General features: G+C 43.3%; 3 protein-coding genes across 3 annotated transcripts in view; 2 read left to right on the top strand and 1 right to left on the bottom strand.

The window, feature by feature from the left end:
• The first annotated feature begins 3,269 nt into the window (after positions 1-3,269).
• MED31 (mediator complex subunit 31) lies at positions 3,270-9,597 on the top strand. The gene is made up of 4 exons (XM_065418228.1): positions 3,270-3,345; positions 6,565-6,642; positions 7,431-7,527; positions 8,163-9,597. The coding sequence occupies exons 1-4, from the start codon at positions 3,336-3,338 to the stop codon at positions 8,353-8,355; spliced, it is 378 nt and encodes a 125-aa protein (XP_065274300.1). The 5' UTR covers positions 3,270-3,335; the 3' UTR covers positions 8,356-9,597.
• Positions 9,598-11,802: 2,205 nt separating this feature from the next.
• TXNDC17 (thioredoxin domain containing 17) lies at positions 11,803-15,136 on the bottom strand. Its single transcript, XM_065418391.1, has 4 exons — positions 14,931-15,136; positions 13,384-13,465; positions 12,669-12,744; positions 11,803-12,125 (listed from the first exon to the last, which is right to left on the bottom strand). Exons 1-4 carry the CDS (start codon positions 15,070-15,072, stop codon positions 12,057-12,059), a joined length of 369 nt encoding a protein of 122 aa, XP_065274463.1. The 5' UTR covers positions 15,073-15,136; the 3' UTR covers positions 11,803-12,056.
• Positions 15,137-15,257: 121 nt separating this feature from the next.
• The window catches only part of KIAA0753 (KIAA0753 ortholog), a 29,929-nt gene continuing 28,000 nt past the window's right edge, over positions 15,258-17,186 (top strand). Inside the window, exons 1-4 of the mRNA XM_065418403.1 lie at positions 15,258-15,324; positions 16,327-16,359; positions 16,696-16,824; positions 16,927-17,075. Coding sequence (XP_065274475.1) covers positions 16,986-17,075 — 90 coding nt within the window. The 5' untranslated portion in view covers positions 15,258-15,324; positions 16,327-16,359; positions 16,696-16,824; positions 16,927-16,985. The remainder of the gene's footprint in view (positions 15,325-16,326; positions 16,360-16,695; positions 16,825-16,926; positions 17,076-17,186) is intronic.

The following is a 17,186-nucleotide window of genomic DNA, read 5'->3' as shown; positions in this document are numbered from 1 at the left end:
AATCTAGAACTTGGCAACATCTGGTGCATTATGGAGTTGTAATGAATCAATGAATTGCAGATACAATTACTAGATATATATACTTCTCACCCCACCAACTGACCTACACAACTGGGAAACCAGGACTAAACCCCCAGTCCAAAAGCTCCACAAAATACAGGCCTCGTCAAACAGAGCTCTCTTACCTGGCAGCAGTTCCTTTCCAGGGGCAGAGCATGCTGCCACTACAACATTCCTTTTTCCTGCACCATCATGTGCTTATGCTGGGCATCAGTACATCTCAGACACTAAAGCTGGGATGGTTAGGTTCTGGGTTGGGAGACCTCAGTGGAAAATCCAGGTGTTGCAAAAAAGCGGTGTTAATGATTCCCCAATGCTAGCAAGGGTAGAAGCACTAACGTAGGGTTAGATAGCACAGTTGCACAAACAACTTAACCCCAACTACAGTGGCCCTTACACTAGGAGCAGCACCAGTGCTAGATAGGCAGCGTGAAAAGTCCTAGTGCAGGTGCCCATACAGTGGGTTTAAAGGAATAAATTGAACCTAACGTAAGTAAATGGCTCTCAGATCCTACCAGAAACACTATAACAATGCCTGTAAATAAATAACGGGACGAGAGATTTTATTTGTTTTCTTGAAGAATCCCATGTGCGAGCCTGTGGTTTTCAACTTTCCTCCAGATCTTCAGTTGGTGTACATCGCTTAGTGCCACTGACTTCAACAGTGCTACCTCAGTTTACTGCAGCTGAAGCGCTAACCCTATGAGTGAACTTGATTATAACTTTCTTTTTATTTAATTTGTCACAGTCACGCACGCATCACAATCAGGTCAAGAAAGAATGATAAAAAGCAACTACATAGAGGACTGAGCCCAGCATGCTTTGAGAGCCTTGGGTACACCAGGTTATAAAGGGGCAAAGTGTTATTAGTGTCCTATACTGCACCCTGCTTTATGAGGCCCTACTTGTGCAATGTGGAAAGGATAAGACGTGAAGGGAGAAGAGAAAAAAGAGAGGTCTGACATAAGATCATAAGTTTAAAAAAAAATTCTACCTGAACAGCCAGGTTACACAAAATACTTGTTGAACATAGAAAAATTTTACCCTCTTAAATTGGGTAGTCAGGAGACCAAGACTGATTTTAATTACAGAGTACTTGCTTTAATGCATAGGTAATAATCACTTACGAGAATGATTAATTCCTCTGGCTTCTCTTCCATCCAGCATTGCAATGTCCCTGTGGTAACTGATTCCACATTTGGAAATGTCTTCTGTACCCACTTTATAGCTAAACTCATCATTTCTTTGGGGTCACTTATATTTAAATTGTCCATCTCCTGCAGAAATTGTGTTGCCATTATCTTTGAGGTCGCAAAGAACTGTGAAGAATATGGTCTCTAAAGATTTCCTACTTTCTTATCTAGGTAGTAGGTCACATGGCTAGTATTCATTTGGATAATACTAACAGAATTTTAACCCTTATAGTCAATTACATTAGTGGCAAAAAAGGAAAAAACTTATAATTTCTTAGGGAACAAACTTCAAAAATGTAGATATAAAAAATTCTTATTTGTCATTATAATCACTACAAAACAAATGTTATATATAGCACTGGTTTTCAAAAAGCAAAAGCTCATAATTTTTTGGCAAGCACCATCTGAAAAAGAGTGCAAATCAAGGCCATTGATTGCAAAGGGAGGTTACTGATACAAAACTGAACTTTGAGTCCTTTGATTCTAGAGTTTGTGCTTTAGTTTTAGCAGCCCAATGCAAACTTTAAAATTATAGGCAGCTATGAGTGAGCAAGGGATATGAGACTAGGTACAAAAGGTAGGAGACATTTCCCTGCTGTTTTTATTTTGGATTTATTTTTATGTATACAGCTGCATTTGGTATTAAAATACATTAATATATTACTTCTTCCCCTTAACCAACATGGTGGACTATGGACCCAATCATGCTCCCTGCTGTTGATTTTGTTGGGAGCAGTATGAAGCCTTTGATCTCCAAAATGTGGGTTCTCACCTGTGTTATTTTTTCTGTATCGTGTTCTACCTTTATTTTCTGTGTTGTTTCTGAAGAGAGACTATTTTCCCTTCTGTGTGCTGTAGTTTTGCCTACTTATTGGAAACTCGTGAATAAAAATTATCAACATTTTTACAAAGGGTTTGTAATTTGAGATTTTAAAAATAATGTTGTTTTGTTAATCATATACACAATTTGCTTTGAGATCTATGGATGAAAACCACTGTATACGAGACTGATTGTTATGCTCATCATCATCAGAGTATTATATTAGAGAAGAGAAAGAATTGTTAGAGCACCTGATCTCGCTCTTTCTCTGACACTGTAGCACACGTTTTTATGATCCAATTTTAAAAATCCAGAGCAATGAGGCTTTCACCACTTTCTTTGGGAGACTATTCCACAACCCAGTATATCTGTCAGGAAGTGTTTCCTGATATTCAGCCTAAGTTATCCCTCTTAATTTCACCTAATCACTTTCAGTTATTTCCCTGTGTACCACACTGAATAATTCCTCCATTTGCTTGGTGTTTGCAAGTTGTACACAGTTATCATGTCCCATCTTAGAATCTAGGGTGACCAGACAGCAAGTGTGAAAAATCGGGACGGGGGCGGGGGGTAATAGGAGCCCATATTAAAAAAAGCCCCAAATATCAGGACTGTCCCTATAAAATCGGGACATCTGGTCACCCTATTAGTATCTGATTCTGCAATGAGTTCCATCCGGGCTGTTCCTAACACAGCCTGCGTTGTGATGCAGTGCCCTTGATTGTGATGTCACACACAATGTGGCACCTACACAATGTGGTATCCTACACAGCATGGCACCCCAGCACTGTGGGGTCATGAACAATACACCACTGCCATAGTGCAGCGTCATGCTCAATGCAGCAGCTTTTCCCCAGTGTGAGGTCATGAACAGCGGGCGCAATACCCCCCCATGCTGTGATGTCATTCACTTAGTGCACTGTGATGTCATGATCGACGCAGCATTCCCTGCTTTTATGTCATGAGCAGCACCGCACCCCCGGGTTGTGACGTCATCCACCTGGCGCACTGTGATGTCGTGACACCGCAGCCCTGCTCGGGAGCTGAGTTCTCCCGCACTCAGGACACAAAGGGAGGAGGAGCAAATCACTGCTCCCCTCCCCCACCATGGGGCCAGCGTATTCGTTACCCTAGCAACGCCCCCACGCCGCGCCTGGCTTCCCAGAATGCACCAGTGCTGCCTTCCGTGAGGCTTCCGTCCGGCGGGGGCCGCCGCCATCTTGTGTTCGGGGTGTCTCGGTGCGTGAGCGGGGCCGCCAGCCATGGAGACAGGTGAGCGCCGGGGGCAGCTTCCTCCACTCCCGTGCCTTGGCCACCCCACCCCCAGCTAGGGGAGCCTTCCCCCCCCCCCAGGCGTCCGCCCTGCGGAGCTCCTGGCCATAGAGCCCCCGGCTTTCAGCCGCCGACCTCCGCCTAGGGCCCCCGGCTGGCGACCCTGCTAGTCTCCCGCTTCGCTCGGAGACCGTGCGGCCCTGCTGTGGCGGGAGAGATCGCCCCCTTTGGGGTTGGGTCTTCAGGTGGGGTTGCCTGAGGCTCGGGGAGGGGTGAGATGGGGGGTGTTTAATGCTCTGGGGGGCAGGGGCCCGGAGCGGGGCATGTGGGGGGAATGGGGGAGCGGGGCATGTGGGGGGGGGGAGGAAGGGCCGGAGAGGAGCTGCGGGGCGGGGCATGTGGGGGGGGGGGGAAAGGGCCGGAGAGGAGCGGCGGGGCGGGGCATGTGGGGAGGGGGGAAGTTCTGGGCACCCCATTTCAAGAAAGATGTGGAGAAATTGGAGAGGGTCCAGAGAAGAGCAACAAGAATGATTAACGGTCTAGAGAACATGACCTATGAAGGAAGGCTGAAAGAATTGGGTTTGTTTAGTTTGGAAAAGAGAAGACTGAGAGGGGACGTGATAGCAGTTTTCAGGTATCTGAAAGGGGGTCATAAGGAGGAGGGAGAAAACTTGTTCACCTTAGCCTCTAAGGATAGAACAAGAAACAATGGGCTTAAACTGCAGCAAGGGTGGTTTAGGTTGGACATTAGGAAAGTTCCTGTCAGGGTGGTTAAACACTGGAATAAAATTGCCTAGGGAGGTTGTGGAATCTCCATCTCTGGAGATATTTAAGAGTAGGTTAGATAAATGTCTATCAGGGATGGTCTAGACAGTATTTGGTCCTGCCATGCGGGCAGGGGACTGGACTCGATGACCTCTCAAGGTCCCTTCCAGTCCTAGAATCTATGAATAAACCAGCGTCTGCCGAGCATCCGTGTCTCACTCCCACCCTCCCCCTGCTCTTTCCCCTAAGGGGAGCGCGCCTCGCCTTCCCTGGGGGGCTCGCTACAAGAAGCAGGGCCTGGGTGTGATAAGGCCCCCCCCTGCACTGCAGTGTTGTCCACCAAGATGACACACTAAGCTTGAGGGTCAGGAGGTAGCCGTGTTAGGCGGTAGCCACAAAAACAAGGAGTCCGGTGGCACCTTACAGACTTAACAGATTTATTTGGGCAGAAGCTTTCGTGGGTAAAAAACCCACTTCTTCAGATGCATGGAGTGAAAATGACAGCTGCAGGCATTATATAATGACACATGAAGAGAAGGGAGTGAGTTGCTTGCTGCACTCGGCCCCTCATGGCTGCTGGGGCGGGACTCCTGTGCCTAGCCTTGGGAAGGAGTGCTCTCTAGCGAGGGGAGCAGGGAACAGAGTCCAGACACTGGGGGGGAGGGATGGGTATCTGGGGATTAGAGCTGGCATCTGTTCCCATCTCTTATTCAAGTATGGGGTTCTGTTCACCTGGGTTTTCCGCTATTACTTGTCTGATATTGGATTAGCAGGCTGAGTGGTTAAGGCACTCGACTACAATCCTGAAAGGAGGAGAGGGGGGTCCGAGCTGTGCTGCCTTTCACACTGAAAGGCCACCTCCAGTTCACCAAGCTGCAAACAGGATGTCTGATCCATTGGGTTGGGGCACTTAGAGGTGGTCGGACCTGATGCGGACCACAGCACTCGCTTGCATACCGTTGGCTGTGAAACTGATTGACGTGCCTTAACCGTGTCAGCCCCATGAGCCTTTGGCTCAGGAGAGCTTTGACACTTCTTTACCCTGGTTCCCCATTTTATGGGATACCCATCACCCAAAATCATGGAAAGGCTGATATGGGATACGGTCAGTAAAAAAGGATAGTCACATAACTAATGACAGTCAACATGGCTTAATGGAAAATAGACCTTGTCAGACAAACTTTATATCATTTTTTGATGCGATCATAAATTTGGTTGAGAGAACTAATATATGTAGACTTCTATAAGGCGTTTGATTTAATCCCATCTGACATTTAACACCCCTCTCCCCCCAATATACAAGTGCATGCACCCATATTAAATGGATTAAAAGCTTGTTAACTGATGAATCACAAAAAATATGTGTAAATGGGGAATTGTCATAGGTGGCGGGTGAGTGGTTAGTGGGGTCCTGCTGGGATCTGTTCCTTGCAAATACTATTTAATTTCTTTGTGATCTGAAAGAAAATATAAAATTTGCAGATGACAGATTGGTGGAGTGGTAAATAAAGACTGACCTATCTCGCTTGGTTTGTAAGATGGGGGGAACTGTAACCTGGAAGGCAATGACATTGAAAGACTGGGGTCAGGGTAGATAACAAATTGTAGATAAGAGGGCAGATATTATCTTTGGATGTATAAGTAGAGCAATATCGAGTAGGAAGGTCATATTACTTCTGTATTCAGTATTAGTGATGCCATTGCTAGAATCCCATATTTTTAGAATTTATTATTTGTGTTCAGTGTGTTGTGTTCAGTTTGGTGTTGGTGCCTCAAAAAGGATGTTAAAAATTGGAAGGATTCAGAAAAGGGCAATAAGGAAGATTCAAGACCTGAAAGACACACTTTATAGTGAGAGACTAGGGAAGCTCAATCTATTTAATTTATGCAAGAGAAGATTAAGAGGTTACTTGATTGCAGTATCTACACCGGGAAGAGATTTCTGATAGTAATTGGCGTTTTGATGTAGCAGGAAAAGGGATGAGATCCAGTGATTGAAGCTAGGCAAATCCAAACTAGAAATAAGGTATACATTTTTAACAGTGAAGGTAATTGATTGTTGATATAACTGACAGGCATGTGGTAGATTTCCCATCACTTGAAGTCTTCAAATCAAGACTGGATATCTTTCTAAAAGGTAGCCTATTAAAGTTATGGGTTTGGTGCTATAATATTTACTGATATGCCAAACGCTTTGTCAAATGAATCAATATCTCAGGTTTGGTAAGAACTATCTTGCAAAATGAATCAATATTATGATTTGATGGGGGGAATATATTGCTTTATCTCCTACTAACTCCAGATGGAGTGCTTGTATGTGGCTCGTATTGAGAAGCAAACCTTTCGTATTCTGTGTATAGCTCAGACCCTTATTAATGTTTTCATATGCATAGAATGAATGAATGTTTTTTTGTTTTGTTTTTTGTATTGACCTACTTTTCCCCCCAACATCAGATGATACTGGAAATCGACTTCGGTTCCAACTGGAGTTGGAATTTGTTCAGTGTCTGGCAAACCCCAATTACCTCAACTGTAAGTACTTGAAGTGAAACATCAGGGACCTGAGTAATGAATATTAGTTACCAATGTTTATTGTTTCTGGATTACTTAATATTGAGAGAGGGTCTAATACAATAAGGGGGTTGGATCATTTAAGTTATTGATATATAAAAAAATTGCTGTCTTGTCTTTTAACACTTCTTGTTTGGACAAGCTTTATAGCAGGAATAGTTTTTTAAAAAAATAATAAGTTCTATTTTGTGTAATTGTTTTTATTGATGAAACTCCTTGGGCGCCAATATAAATTCCTAAATAAATAGCAGAAGCAGCTAAAGGGCATATTAAAATATTTTTAAGTTATTTAAAGGGACGCCATCAATTTGAAGATCAGGCAATTAAAAACAAAAGAGAATTCAAGTAATTTTAAGGTGCTACCTCTATCCTTGCCCCTCAACCTTCTTGCCAATTTTTATGATGTTACTAACACATTGTCCTATTTTTAAAAGTCTGTTCTCTGCCTTGTTGCTGTGTGACAGACCTATACAAAAGGGGAAAGGTGACTAAGTTGCTATAAACAGAGTGCTATCATATGCAAAATAAACAATGAAAAAAGGAGTATTTTTCATCTCTCAGTAATCGGAATCTTGGGAGTGATTTGTAACAGTAGTTGGTTTAAAACATTTTAAAAACAGAAGTGCTCTTTAATAATATATACTAAGCCACGAAGAAAGAAGCTTTTATATGTGCATTTTTAAAGTTTTAAATATCATTTGCTTTCTTGCATGTGCAGTTGATACTCTTGTTTTGTTTGTTTGTTTCAGTTCTTGCACAGAGAGGGTACTTCAAAGACAAATCTTTTGTAAATTATCTTAAATATTTACTTTACTGGAAAGAACCTGAATATGCCAAATACCTAAAGTAGGTGTTAAATTATTTTGTGTTCTGCATTGTAATAATATAATAGGTACCTTCTATTGTGCATTCTATAACTGTATACCAGTATTTGTTTCCAGTCTGCTGATTTGCATTACAAAGTTTGATACATACATGGCCTCATGAGAAGACCTTGTATTTAATGACCTAGATAAGAAGGTGGCACTTACCTTCCCTCTATTGTGGAAGTAAATCGAGGTTTGATAGCCTGCATAGAAGCTTCCGTGTTTGCTGATAGTAAATATTCTTGAACACTCGGGTACTACAAAGCCTGAGTCAGGCACAGAAAGAACACTTGCAGCGTTATTTTGCAACACAGAAAAGAAATGATATAAAGTACAGCATGGTTGTGCACACTTCTTAATTTTGAAGACTTGTTTTAAATTTTCCTTCTCTAATGTTGTCCGTGTTATCTTAAAGAATGCATTACCATAATTAATTATTTGAATTATAAGTAGCGGAGCTTCTCAAAACATGAATATCTTGCATATAAATATTGTAAAATAATAAACTGTAAGAATATGGGATTTTTAGTACAGAAAGTGGCAGTATATTAAATCTAAGCTGGGTAAACCTGTAAAAGTTTGTATTAAAATATATTCTGCTTGTTTTTAATCTAGGTATCCTCAGTGTTTGCACATGTTAGAGCTGCTCCAATATGAACACTTCCGTAAAGAACTGGTAAATGCTCAGTGTGCTAAATTTATTGATGAGCAACAGATCCTTCACTGGCAGCATTATTCCCGGAAAAGAATGCGTCTCCAGCAAGCACTGGCAGAGCAGCAGCAACAGAACAATACTTCTGTAAAATGAGAGCGTTTGACACAGTGGCAACATTTACTTCATGTCAATACATGTATTTGCAAGGGAAAATTTGACTTACTTTTGTAGCTTTGGCATTAGTGATATACATAACTTCATGTGCTAATGTAGACAGAGAACATTTTTGGTTTATCAAGTGACTGTTTTCCTATCAAGTAGTATCCACGTTAATGGGATGTAGCTGATGTATACTTTGTTGAACCTTCAGTGATGGGTTTTGTCTTTTTCCAAAGAAAGAGTACAGTCTTAAGATCACTATAGACCTTCATCCATGTATCTATTTTGAAAACTAAATATGGTTATCTAAGGTCCCTATTACCTTGGTATCTAACTATGGAGTTAGCTTACTGAAAGAATTTGTAGTTGAAAAGTCTGTGTTTGAAGGCATATTCTCTGAATGTTTGGAGGACAGTGGCATGGTATAAGGTGACTCTAAAAGCAGGGCTGGGAGCCCCCATGTGATGCGGAGAGCTATTTCTGTCACAAGGGCAAGGTATGCACAGTTGAAATGAGATCTGTTACAGAAAACCTTAATTGTGCACATGTCCATATTGAAGCAGAGCTGTCCTATGGCTGATGCTGCACTTCTGTTTAAGTCTGCTAATGATTCATTGTTTACTGCCCTTGCTGTAAACTTAATGCAGATTTGCTGATACCAAAATTTGAGGCATAAACCAAAATGGTGAGAATAATAGAGGTTGCAGGTGATGAGGGGAGATTAGTACTAACTGAAAAGCCCTTCAGTGGGAAATAACCAGTGCAGACACAAAACGGGACCATGACAATTGTATCCATTTGGTTATCTTGTCTCTTTAGTGTCAGCAAGCTTGAGCTGTGTAAGGCTCTTGCAAAACAGTTGCTGTTAGGAAAGCTTAAAGGGAGTAGGTATATTTCAGGTAGCTGTAAATGTTTTTAAGGCTTGTATGTGAAAGGTCAGAGGTAGAGAAGTATTTATCTTTAATACAACTGTTTTCTTTACAAGGTGACAACCCCTACAGACACCAATTAAAGCCTTAATTAAAAAGAAATAAGGATACCTTACAACTGTGTAATAACCTAACTGTAGAAGAAAGGCAGGGATTACACTTTTTCTTCATGGCCATTGATTGAGGTGAATGTCAGTTATAAAGAGTAAAGTAGAAAGTGAAGTGGTTTTTATTTTTCATGGACTCTGATATTACTTTTCAGCAGGACTGTGGCTGTTGTTGAAACTATATTTAATAAAAAATAACAAAGCTTTGTCCTGCCTTAAGTTTTAATGGGCTCATGCCCTGTAGAACTAATGTAGCTGTCTTCTAAAAGGGTTAAACTTAGACTACCTTCTACAATGAAAAATAGCCAGTTTGTAAGACTAACACTTGCTTTTCTCTTTCTAAAAGCATAACTTGAATGTAACAAGCACCTATAAGAGCACAGCAAATATTGCCAGCCAGCTTTTGAATTGGGTATGTAAGCTGAAAGGTGGAATTGTTTTTATAGTATGTGTGCAATATCGCATGTTCCTTCTGTTAAGGACTTCTAGAATAACGCTGGTAGGTTGACTTATGAAAAATCAAAACTGATACATCTGAATTTCATCCTCACATCCACAGTGCTTAACTCTACTTTATGTAGCTCTCCCTTTATTCCACACCAAGGACTATATTTAATCTTTCAAAAGATTAGTAAGGTTTAGAGACTGCTGTTGAAGGCGTGACCCTACCTCTAAAAACTGTTGGCCTTTAAGTTAATGTTTTAAAATCTGTATACGGTCTGTGTATCAATCTTTCTCTGTTCACATGCTTGTGAGGAGTGAATGAGCAAGACAAGCTTTTTAAAAGATGAGTCAACAGTTGTTAGTAGGCCACCCATCTGCAAAGCACAATACAGAGAGGTGACTGCATTACAGCAGTGAAATGTGAGACAGGAAGATTAAAGAGATTATCATCATGGCAGTTGGTACTCTGAGTTAAGTATATCTCCTTTAATTCTCTACCACATTTTATTTCTGGGGGAATTCTACACCACTGCACAATTTTGCAGAAATGTTTTTTGTGCAGACTTTGCTTTTCCCTAACAGAACTGGGCTGTAGTGCTGCTGGCTGCCACTGAACCAGGCAGAGCCCAGCTCACACCTACTGAAGACACTACCAGGGGGAAGGTTCCCAGCAGCTGCAGTTCCCCAGATGCCCTGAGGGAAGGAGGCAGTGGCAGAGGAAAATCCACCCAAGCCTGGGACTAAGCAGGCTGTTTCTTGGGTGGATCCCTGGGCTCTGAGGGGTGGGCATCTGGGGAGGGGAGAGACATAGCTGAGCTTGTAGGGAAGGGGTGCGGGTATCTGGGCTGGGTGGCCCAACAGCTGGGCTCTGGAGAAGAAGGGGTGCAAGCATCTCAGGTGGGGGGGCCCATGGCTAGGCTCTTGGGGATAGGGGATTCAGGTGTATTGGCTGGGGAGGGGTTGTGGATGTCTGCCCCCTGGCGGGGGGAGGGCAGGGAAAGGGAAAGAAATAGGAACTGAGCTATCATAGGAGTTTAACTCCCTATTTCTGGGGGGATTTTTGTGTGTGTATTTTTACAGACATACTTGCTGACACGTATTTTGAAATAAATTACCAAAATAATTGAAACTGGCAAGATTATGTAGTATTTTTTTACATAAAATTTGAAGAATTTTAAAATAGTTAGCTTTTTTTGGCACAGAATTTCCCCACGCATAATGTTTAGAGCAGAAGTTTACAGTCAAATTTTTATTATACTTATTTTAATATTGAATCTGTACCTAAATGAAACAGCTATGGCTAAACTGTAAGTAAAATCTATTAAAGAGTGAAATTAGAAATAAGACTAGAAGGGATTTATATTGTGCCCCTTGCGCATAAGTCATAAATGGACAGTGATGGTTCTTCTACTTTTAATTAAAATCTCCAGGTGAGGTAGGTGTTTAGCAGCCTCCCTCAACTGTCCTGCTTCTTAAGTGGTCATTTGAGCTAGAGTAAAAATACTTTACAAAGGCTGGGTTTGCACTATTTCCCCATGAATAGCTCATTATACATTCTGACTACATTCCTTTATAGAGAGAATAAGTCATTCCTGTAAGTAGAGAATCAAAAGAGGACGTTGTAATGTGGTACATAAGGTAAGTAGTAAAGTAATGTAGAATAATATTCCCTATTGGGGTTAAAAGACACATTCTGCCCTTATTCCTACTTTCTAAGGAAAGAAGCATTTTTACTCCACAGTAGTGGGTAGTGTTGAGCTACAGCTATGGACCTTTATTTCTACAGGGTAGTTAAATATTTAAGTTAAGAAGTAAGCAAGTATTTTCTTGCAAGTAGCCTTCAATAAGTTAGATAGCCTTGCCCATCCAATGATTGAGTCTGCCTGTTTCTTAAACACTTCACTTCCTCTATTGATCAATATAGAGAATGTTCAGCCTGTTGAAAAGATTGCTAAACACAATTTGTTGCAAGTAGGAGTTTAATTCAGCACAAGGGTCAGTTACAGTTTTCTAGTGTTGCAAGATCCCTTCCCATGCTCTGTACCAGCAGTTTCATGGCATTTATTTTGGTCACTCAGCCAATGCTCTTGACACTTTAAAGTCTGAATGGAGATAAGGCAATACATGATGGCTCCTTTAAATGAAAATGACCAGCAGCCTGATGATATGGGTATCTACTTTCTAGATAAATGATTGACTAAAGAAGAGAGAAAACTTAATCTTCAGTAAACAACATGTGCACAAGCTCTCTGTTAAGACATTCTTCTTCTACCAACTTCTGAGGCTGAAAGGAAAAAAAAAAAAGAGTGGTTTCAAGAAAAGAGAGTTCAAAGTGTCAAGTCTTTTTACAGAGTTCCTTGCTCAGCATAATGGTATTGAACTCTCTTAACTAGAGAGAAAGCCAACTTATTAGTCTCTATTTTGTAGGTTTTTCTAGCTGTCCTATACAAGTGAAATAGGTGTTTGAAACTGCTGCAGAAATTTATGATGTCCAGTTCAGAAGATTAATTTATTCTACCTCCCTCCACATCGCCCAGCTTTCTTGCTCACCTTTTCCCAAACAGTAGTAAAACTGCGTAAAGTACAAAGGTTAAGAATGCCAAATACTATGCTTTTGTGGTCTCATTCCATTTTCAACACACAGCCTCCAATGATGTGTCTTTAGAGTTTCCACAATGGAATTGCCAGGCTATTGTAGGTCAGGAATAAATTTTCCTGAATCCTTCAGCAGAGCAGTGGAGTGCAGGGCACCTGGTTCACTCTGCCAGGCTCAAGCTTGTTTTTCCATCTCACTTCAGTGTACACATTCAAATCATAAAATACTTACTGTCCCATATTTAAGTAGCGTTGGCACTGCAGTTAGTTTCAGATTCTTTCTGAACTCATTGTTGGGGTCTTTCCAGCTGTTTTGAAAGAGTTGGTTAGTTAAGTTTATGCAAAAGTTCTACATTCTGGTTGGAGGGTAAGATAACTTACTATTTCTTGCATAATCAGTATTATTGAAAGCCCAAGGGAAATCTGATTCTGTATTCTTAATGCATACACCTACCACCAAAATAAGTAGAAATATAAATTGCAAGGAATTCTGGATCAAATCAGTATTAACTGCTGCAGTATTAGCAGTGAGGTATTCTGCAACTTTCAGATGGCTAATTCTCTGCATTCTAAATACCACTTGAAGTCCAAACTTTGGATTTAAAGTATTTTGTTTAACAAGCACAAAATGGCTGCACTTAGATTAGGAGGTTAAATGTTCAGTTCAACTGTTATATTACTGTGATGAGGGATGATCCTAGGCATAAAGGTAACAAGTTTTTACAAGTCCTCTGGATGAGGATAAGGGTAATTAGACTTAGAGACTAGTTTAGACATTTGAGATGGATATGGTTTCCAACTGTCTGGATCAGCTCACTGAGAACAGTTTGAACATATGATTTCAGATTTGTTTTATGGAACAGTATGTGTATATATTAGAACTAAAGAATTATTTAAACAAAAATAGCACAAGAAGCCATTAAAATATTAACTTTTTTAGCACTTACTAGGCTCGGTCTCCTACTTGGCAGTAGATGAATACAGCTCCATCAGGCAGGCTATTTAATTCACTCCTCACAACTGGTTCAGCTAAAGAGTACAGAATTATCTAGTTAAGTTTACATAACACTATTAATATTTTGCAGTTGTGGCATCTTATGCTGTCACCTCTGCTGCTCACACTTCCAGATTTTCCTGCTCATTTGTCTGCTTCATTCACTAGTCACCATGTTTTCCTCTACTCAGCCTCCTGTGTATGGTACAACTTACTTGAACTCACTCAGCACGTATTTAAGTTGCTTCTGAAGTCCTGCTTGTTTTTCCCAAGCCTTTGTCTCCTTGTCTGTATGTCCTGGGATTATAAACGCCTCCAAGCAGCAACATACTTAGCTCAGTGAGTACTACCATACATACATCAAGCGTACACGATGCTGAAGAATCCATAGGGATGTATGAGTCCATAACTGCCATCACGCCAGGTCGGTTTTCTACTGCTAAGGAATCCTATGTGAAGTCACTATTTTGCAATGCCTTGGTATATTAGGGATAAATTAACTGCTCATAAACCGGCATCTGGCCAAGTTCAACTGCCAGGGTAGGCAGCTTAAGTAGCCCACACTGCAGGGCAAGTTTGCTAACTCAATTCCTTTCACGGGTATGTAATCTAAGGGTATGTCTACACTGCCGCGCTAGTTCGGCGGCTGGGGATCGAAGTTCCAGGTTCGATTTATCGCGTCTGGTGTGGACGCGATAAATCGAACCAGGAAGTGCTCGCCGTCGACTGCGGTACTCCAGCTAGACGAGAGGAGTACCACGGAGTCGACGGGGGAGCCTGCCTGCCGCGTGTGGACCGCGTCTGAACCGCGGTAAGTTCGAACTAAGGTATGTCGAATTCAGCTACGTTATTCACGTAGCTGAATTTGCGTACCTTACTTCGACTTGGGGGGTAAGTGTAGACCAAGCCTTAGGAGCAGAGTTTCATCATTCAAGAAGAAGATTTGACAAGGGGATGTGTAATACTGGTGGCAGTAATAACTTGTGTAATACTGGTGGCAGTAATAACAGTTGGAGCACTGATTGGAGGTAGGCACAGGAGAGAGAGAGCAGCAGTGTCTCGTATAGACTACATAAACAGAAGTGGGCAAGGACCCTTTGTGTCTCGAATGAGTGAGCTCTGCCCGAGAATCTCTCCCCCTCAACCCAAGGTTGTGGGCAACAACTACAGATCACCTTCAGAGACCACGTCGAGTAAGAAACAGAAAAAGGGGGTCAGCTACTCCCAGGCACAGAGTTATTCTAGACAGCTGACAGATACCCCGGGGGGGGGGGGGGAGTGGAGCAGATGCAAGAGAAGGCTCGGCCCAGGGAAGGAGCTAACGGGGGTGGGGCAGCAGAGAAGGGAGCCTCAGGGATGAGGGAGAAGAGCCCGGAAGGGAGGAGGGGGAGGCTGGAGCACACGGCTCGGGAGGAACCGGGTCGGTATAGAGGAGGGGACAGGAGAGCAGGAGCCCAGCCCAGGCCCTACGAAGGGGGGAGAGTTCCCCTCCGGACTCACCAGTGACGCAGTCCGGGCACCAGCTCCGGCCCTGGGCATCCTTGTCCCCGGAGAACAAGGCGAAGACGGGCCGGCCGCGGCTCTGCTGGGCCGCCTGCACGAACTCGCTATAGCCCCGCGCCGCCTTCTCCTCCCAGCCCATGGCCCTGCTGCAGTCCCAACGTACCACTGCTACTCGCTTCCGCGGCGGCTGCGCACTAAGCACCACCTCCCGGGGCGGGGCTTGAAGGGGAACAGACCTACCTACGGCGGCCGTGAAAGGACACGTGCCGTTAGGATTGGCCACCCCAGGCACCCTTATCTTTCCCTACATTCCCAGCAGCCCCCGCGATAGCGGCGGCGGTTGTTATGGGGCGAGTTTGAACCGCAGCGCTTCACCAAGTCCCCCGCTGCGGTGGGTATCCCCCCCGGTGGGAAGCCGGGGTCCAGGGTGCCCCGGGCCATCCCGCGCCTGGGCTAGGAGCGGGGCGGCAGGGAGCCCCTGGGTCGCCTCGCTGGCCAACGCCCCGGGACCTCCGCTCCCCCCTTTCCTTTCAGAGCGGCGGGTCCCTGGGACCTGCCTCCCACAGCACCCGGGCCCCGTGTCCTCGCCTTTGCTCTGGGCCAGGGCTCCTGCCCCCCTCAGCCCCCCACGCGCCTGCGCTCTCATCCCCTTCGCACGGCTGCTCCCCCACTGCAGGGACGGCCGCCCCGAGACTGCAGCCTGCAGCCCCAGTGGGTCCCGCGCCTTCCATAGCTGAGGTGCGGCCCCTATAGCCGGGACGCTTCCTAGCACCTGTGGGTCTTCCGCAGTTGTTAGTGGGAGGGGGGCTTGGCAAATCCTAGGTGGGAGGGTCTCCAAGGGTAATGGGTGATGCGAAAGGACACCGCGTTGGGAGTGGGTGAAAGGAGGCAGAGAACAATCAGGAGAAATTCGAATAGAAAATAGGGACTAGGAAGGGTTGAAATTTAGGAGCTATGAGGTTGGACTAGATGACCTCTACAGATCCCTTCCAGCCCAGGGTTGCTGTGAAATGGAGCAGGGTGGAATTGTACAGGGCTTTGAAATAGAGAAGGAAAGAAATTGAAGTTGATTCAGAAGTGGAGTCTTTATCTTTACGTAGTTTGGTTATAAATGGTAGTAAAGGTAGAGTGGCATTAACTGTTACAGGCAAGGGAGAAATATTTGTGCTCACATGATATATGGAGGAGTATTAAGATTCAGGTGAGCAGAGTAACCCTGGCAGGAGCTGCAGAGGAACTGGCACTTGCTCCAACAGTGGGCAGCATGGTTGGAAGAAATAGAGAAGAGGTAATGTCCAGAGGAGCTGGGGAGCATAGTAAGGGAATCTGTGATTTAGGCTGGAGAGAAAGAAACAAAGTCATTATACCTGATCTTGAAATTGTTTGAATTTAGGGGACCCTCAGCTCCAGCTGGAAGTAATTGCTGGTGAGTTTATATATATCAGGGCTTCATGCTCCATTATTTTTATTTTATTTCCCTTTTTACTGAAGGAAATGTAAGATATCCAGATGTGTGCTCTCCATTGGTCTACCTGCTTCTGACAACAATATATTCTGTACTTTATGCCATCTCTCTCTTATGGTTAAAAATTTGGGGCAAGTTTGAGAAAACAAATAGTTTTTTTCCACCCACCTCTTTTCCGTAGACCACAGTTTCCTTGTTCTAGTAATAACAGCTGCAAAAGTTTTTCCTTAATCCTGTATTCTCCTTATGGCTGCTAGTGTGAGCATTCCCTTCACAGTCTGTAATGTTGCTTTACAGCCAGCTGCTTGGGAGTGTGAAAGAAGAATGTAAGCTGTATCTAGTACATCAGAAAATGTGAATATATCCCCCACTTTGCTTCCAGCCTGTACCACTACAAAAAGCATGTTCTCAAAATTACTTCCACAAGTGAGTGTTTTGCCTGTTAAGCTATTACATTGTCAGGCCTTGTCTTATTTTTAAACACAAAACCCCACACCCAAACATCTTGTCTACTTGTTATAATTTTAGCAGAGGCCAATTTACAGGTGACTGTGGATTTTTAGTATCCTTATATTCTATTCAATGTGATGGGACCAAGCAAACCAGCCACATTCTATGATCCATTTGCATCCAGTATCCAAGCAGAAAAGAATGAAGCGAGGACTCTCCAGACACAGGTATTATTTGACTTCTGCAGTGATGACTTCTCTGGGTTGGGTTTGTCATCCTGTTTTATAATATGATAAGCTTAACCTACTTCCTGACGCTGGTTCTGTGCACAGCTGTAG

Source organism: Emys orbicularis, chromosome 17 (genome assembly GCF_028017835.1).
Source record: "Emys orbicularis isolate rEmyOrb1 chromosome 17, rEmyOrb1.hap1, whole genome shotgun sequence".
Taxonomy (NCBI): Eukaryota; Metazoa; Chordata; order Testudines; family Emydidae; genus Emys; species Emys orbicularis.
The sequence above is the reverse complement of the archived record's forward strand: the minus strand, read 5'-3'. Positions and strand labels throughout refer to the sequence as shown.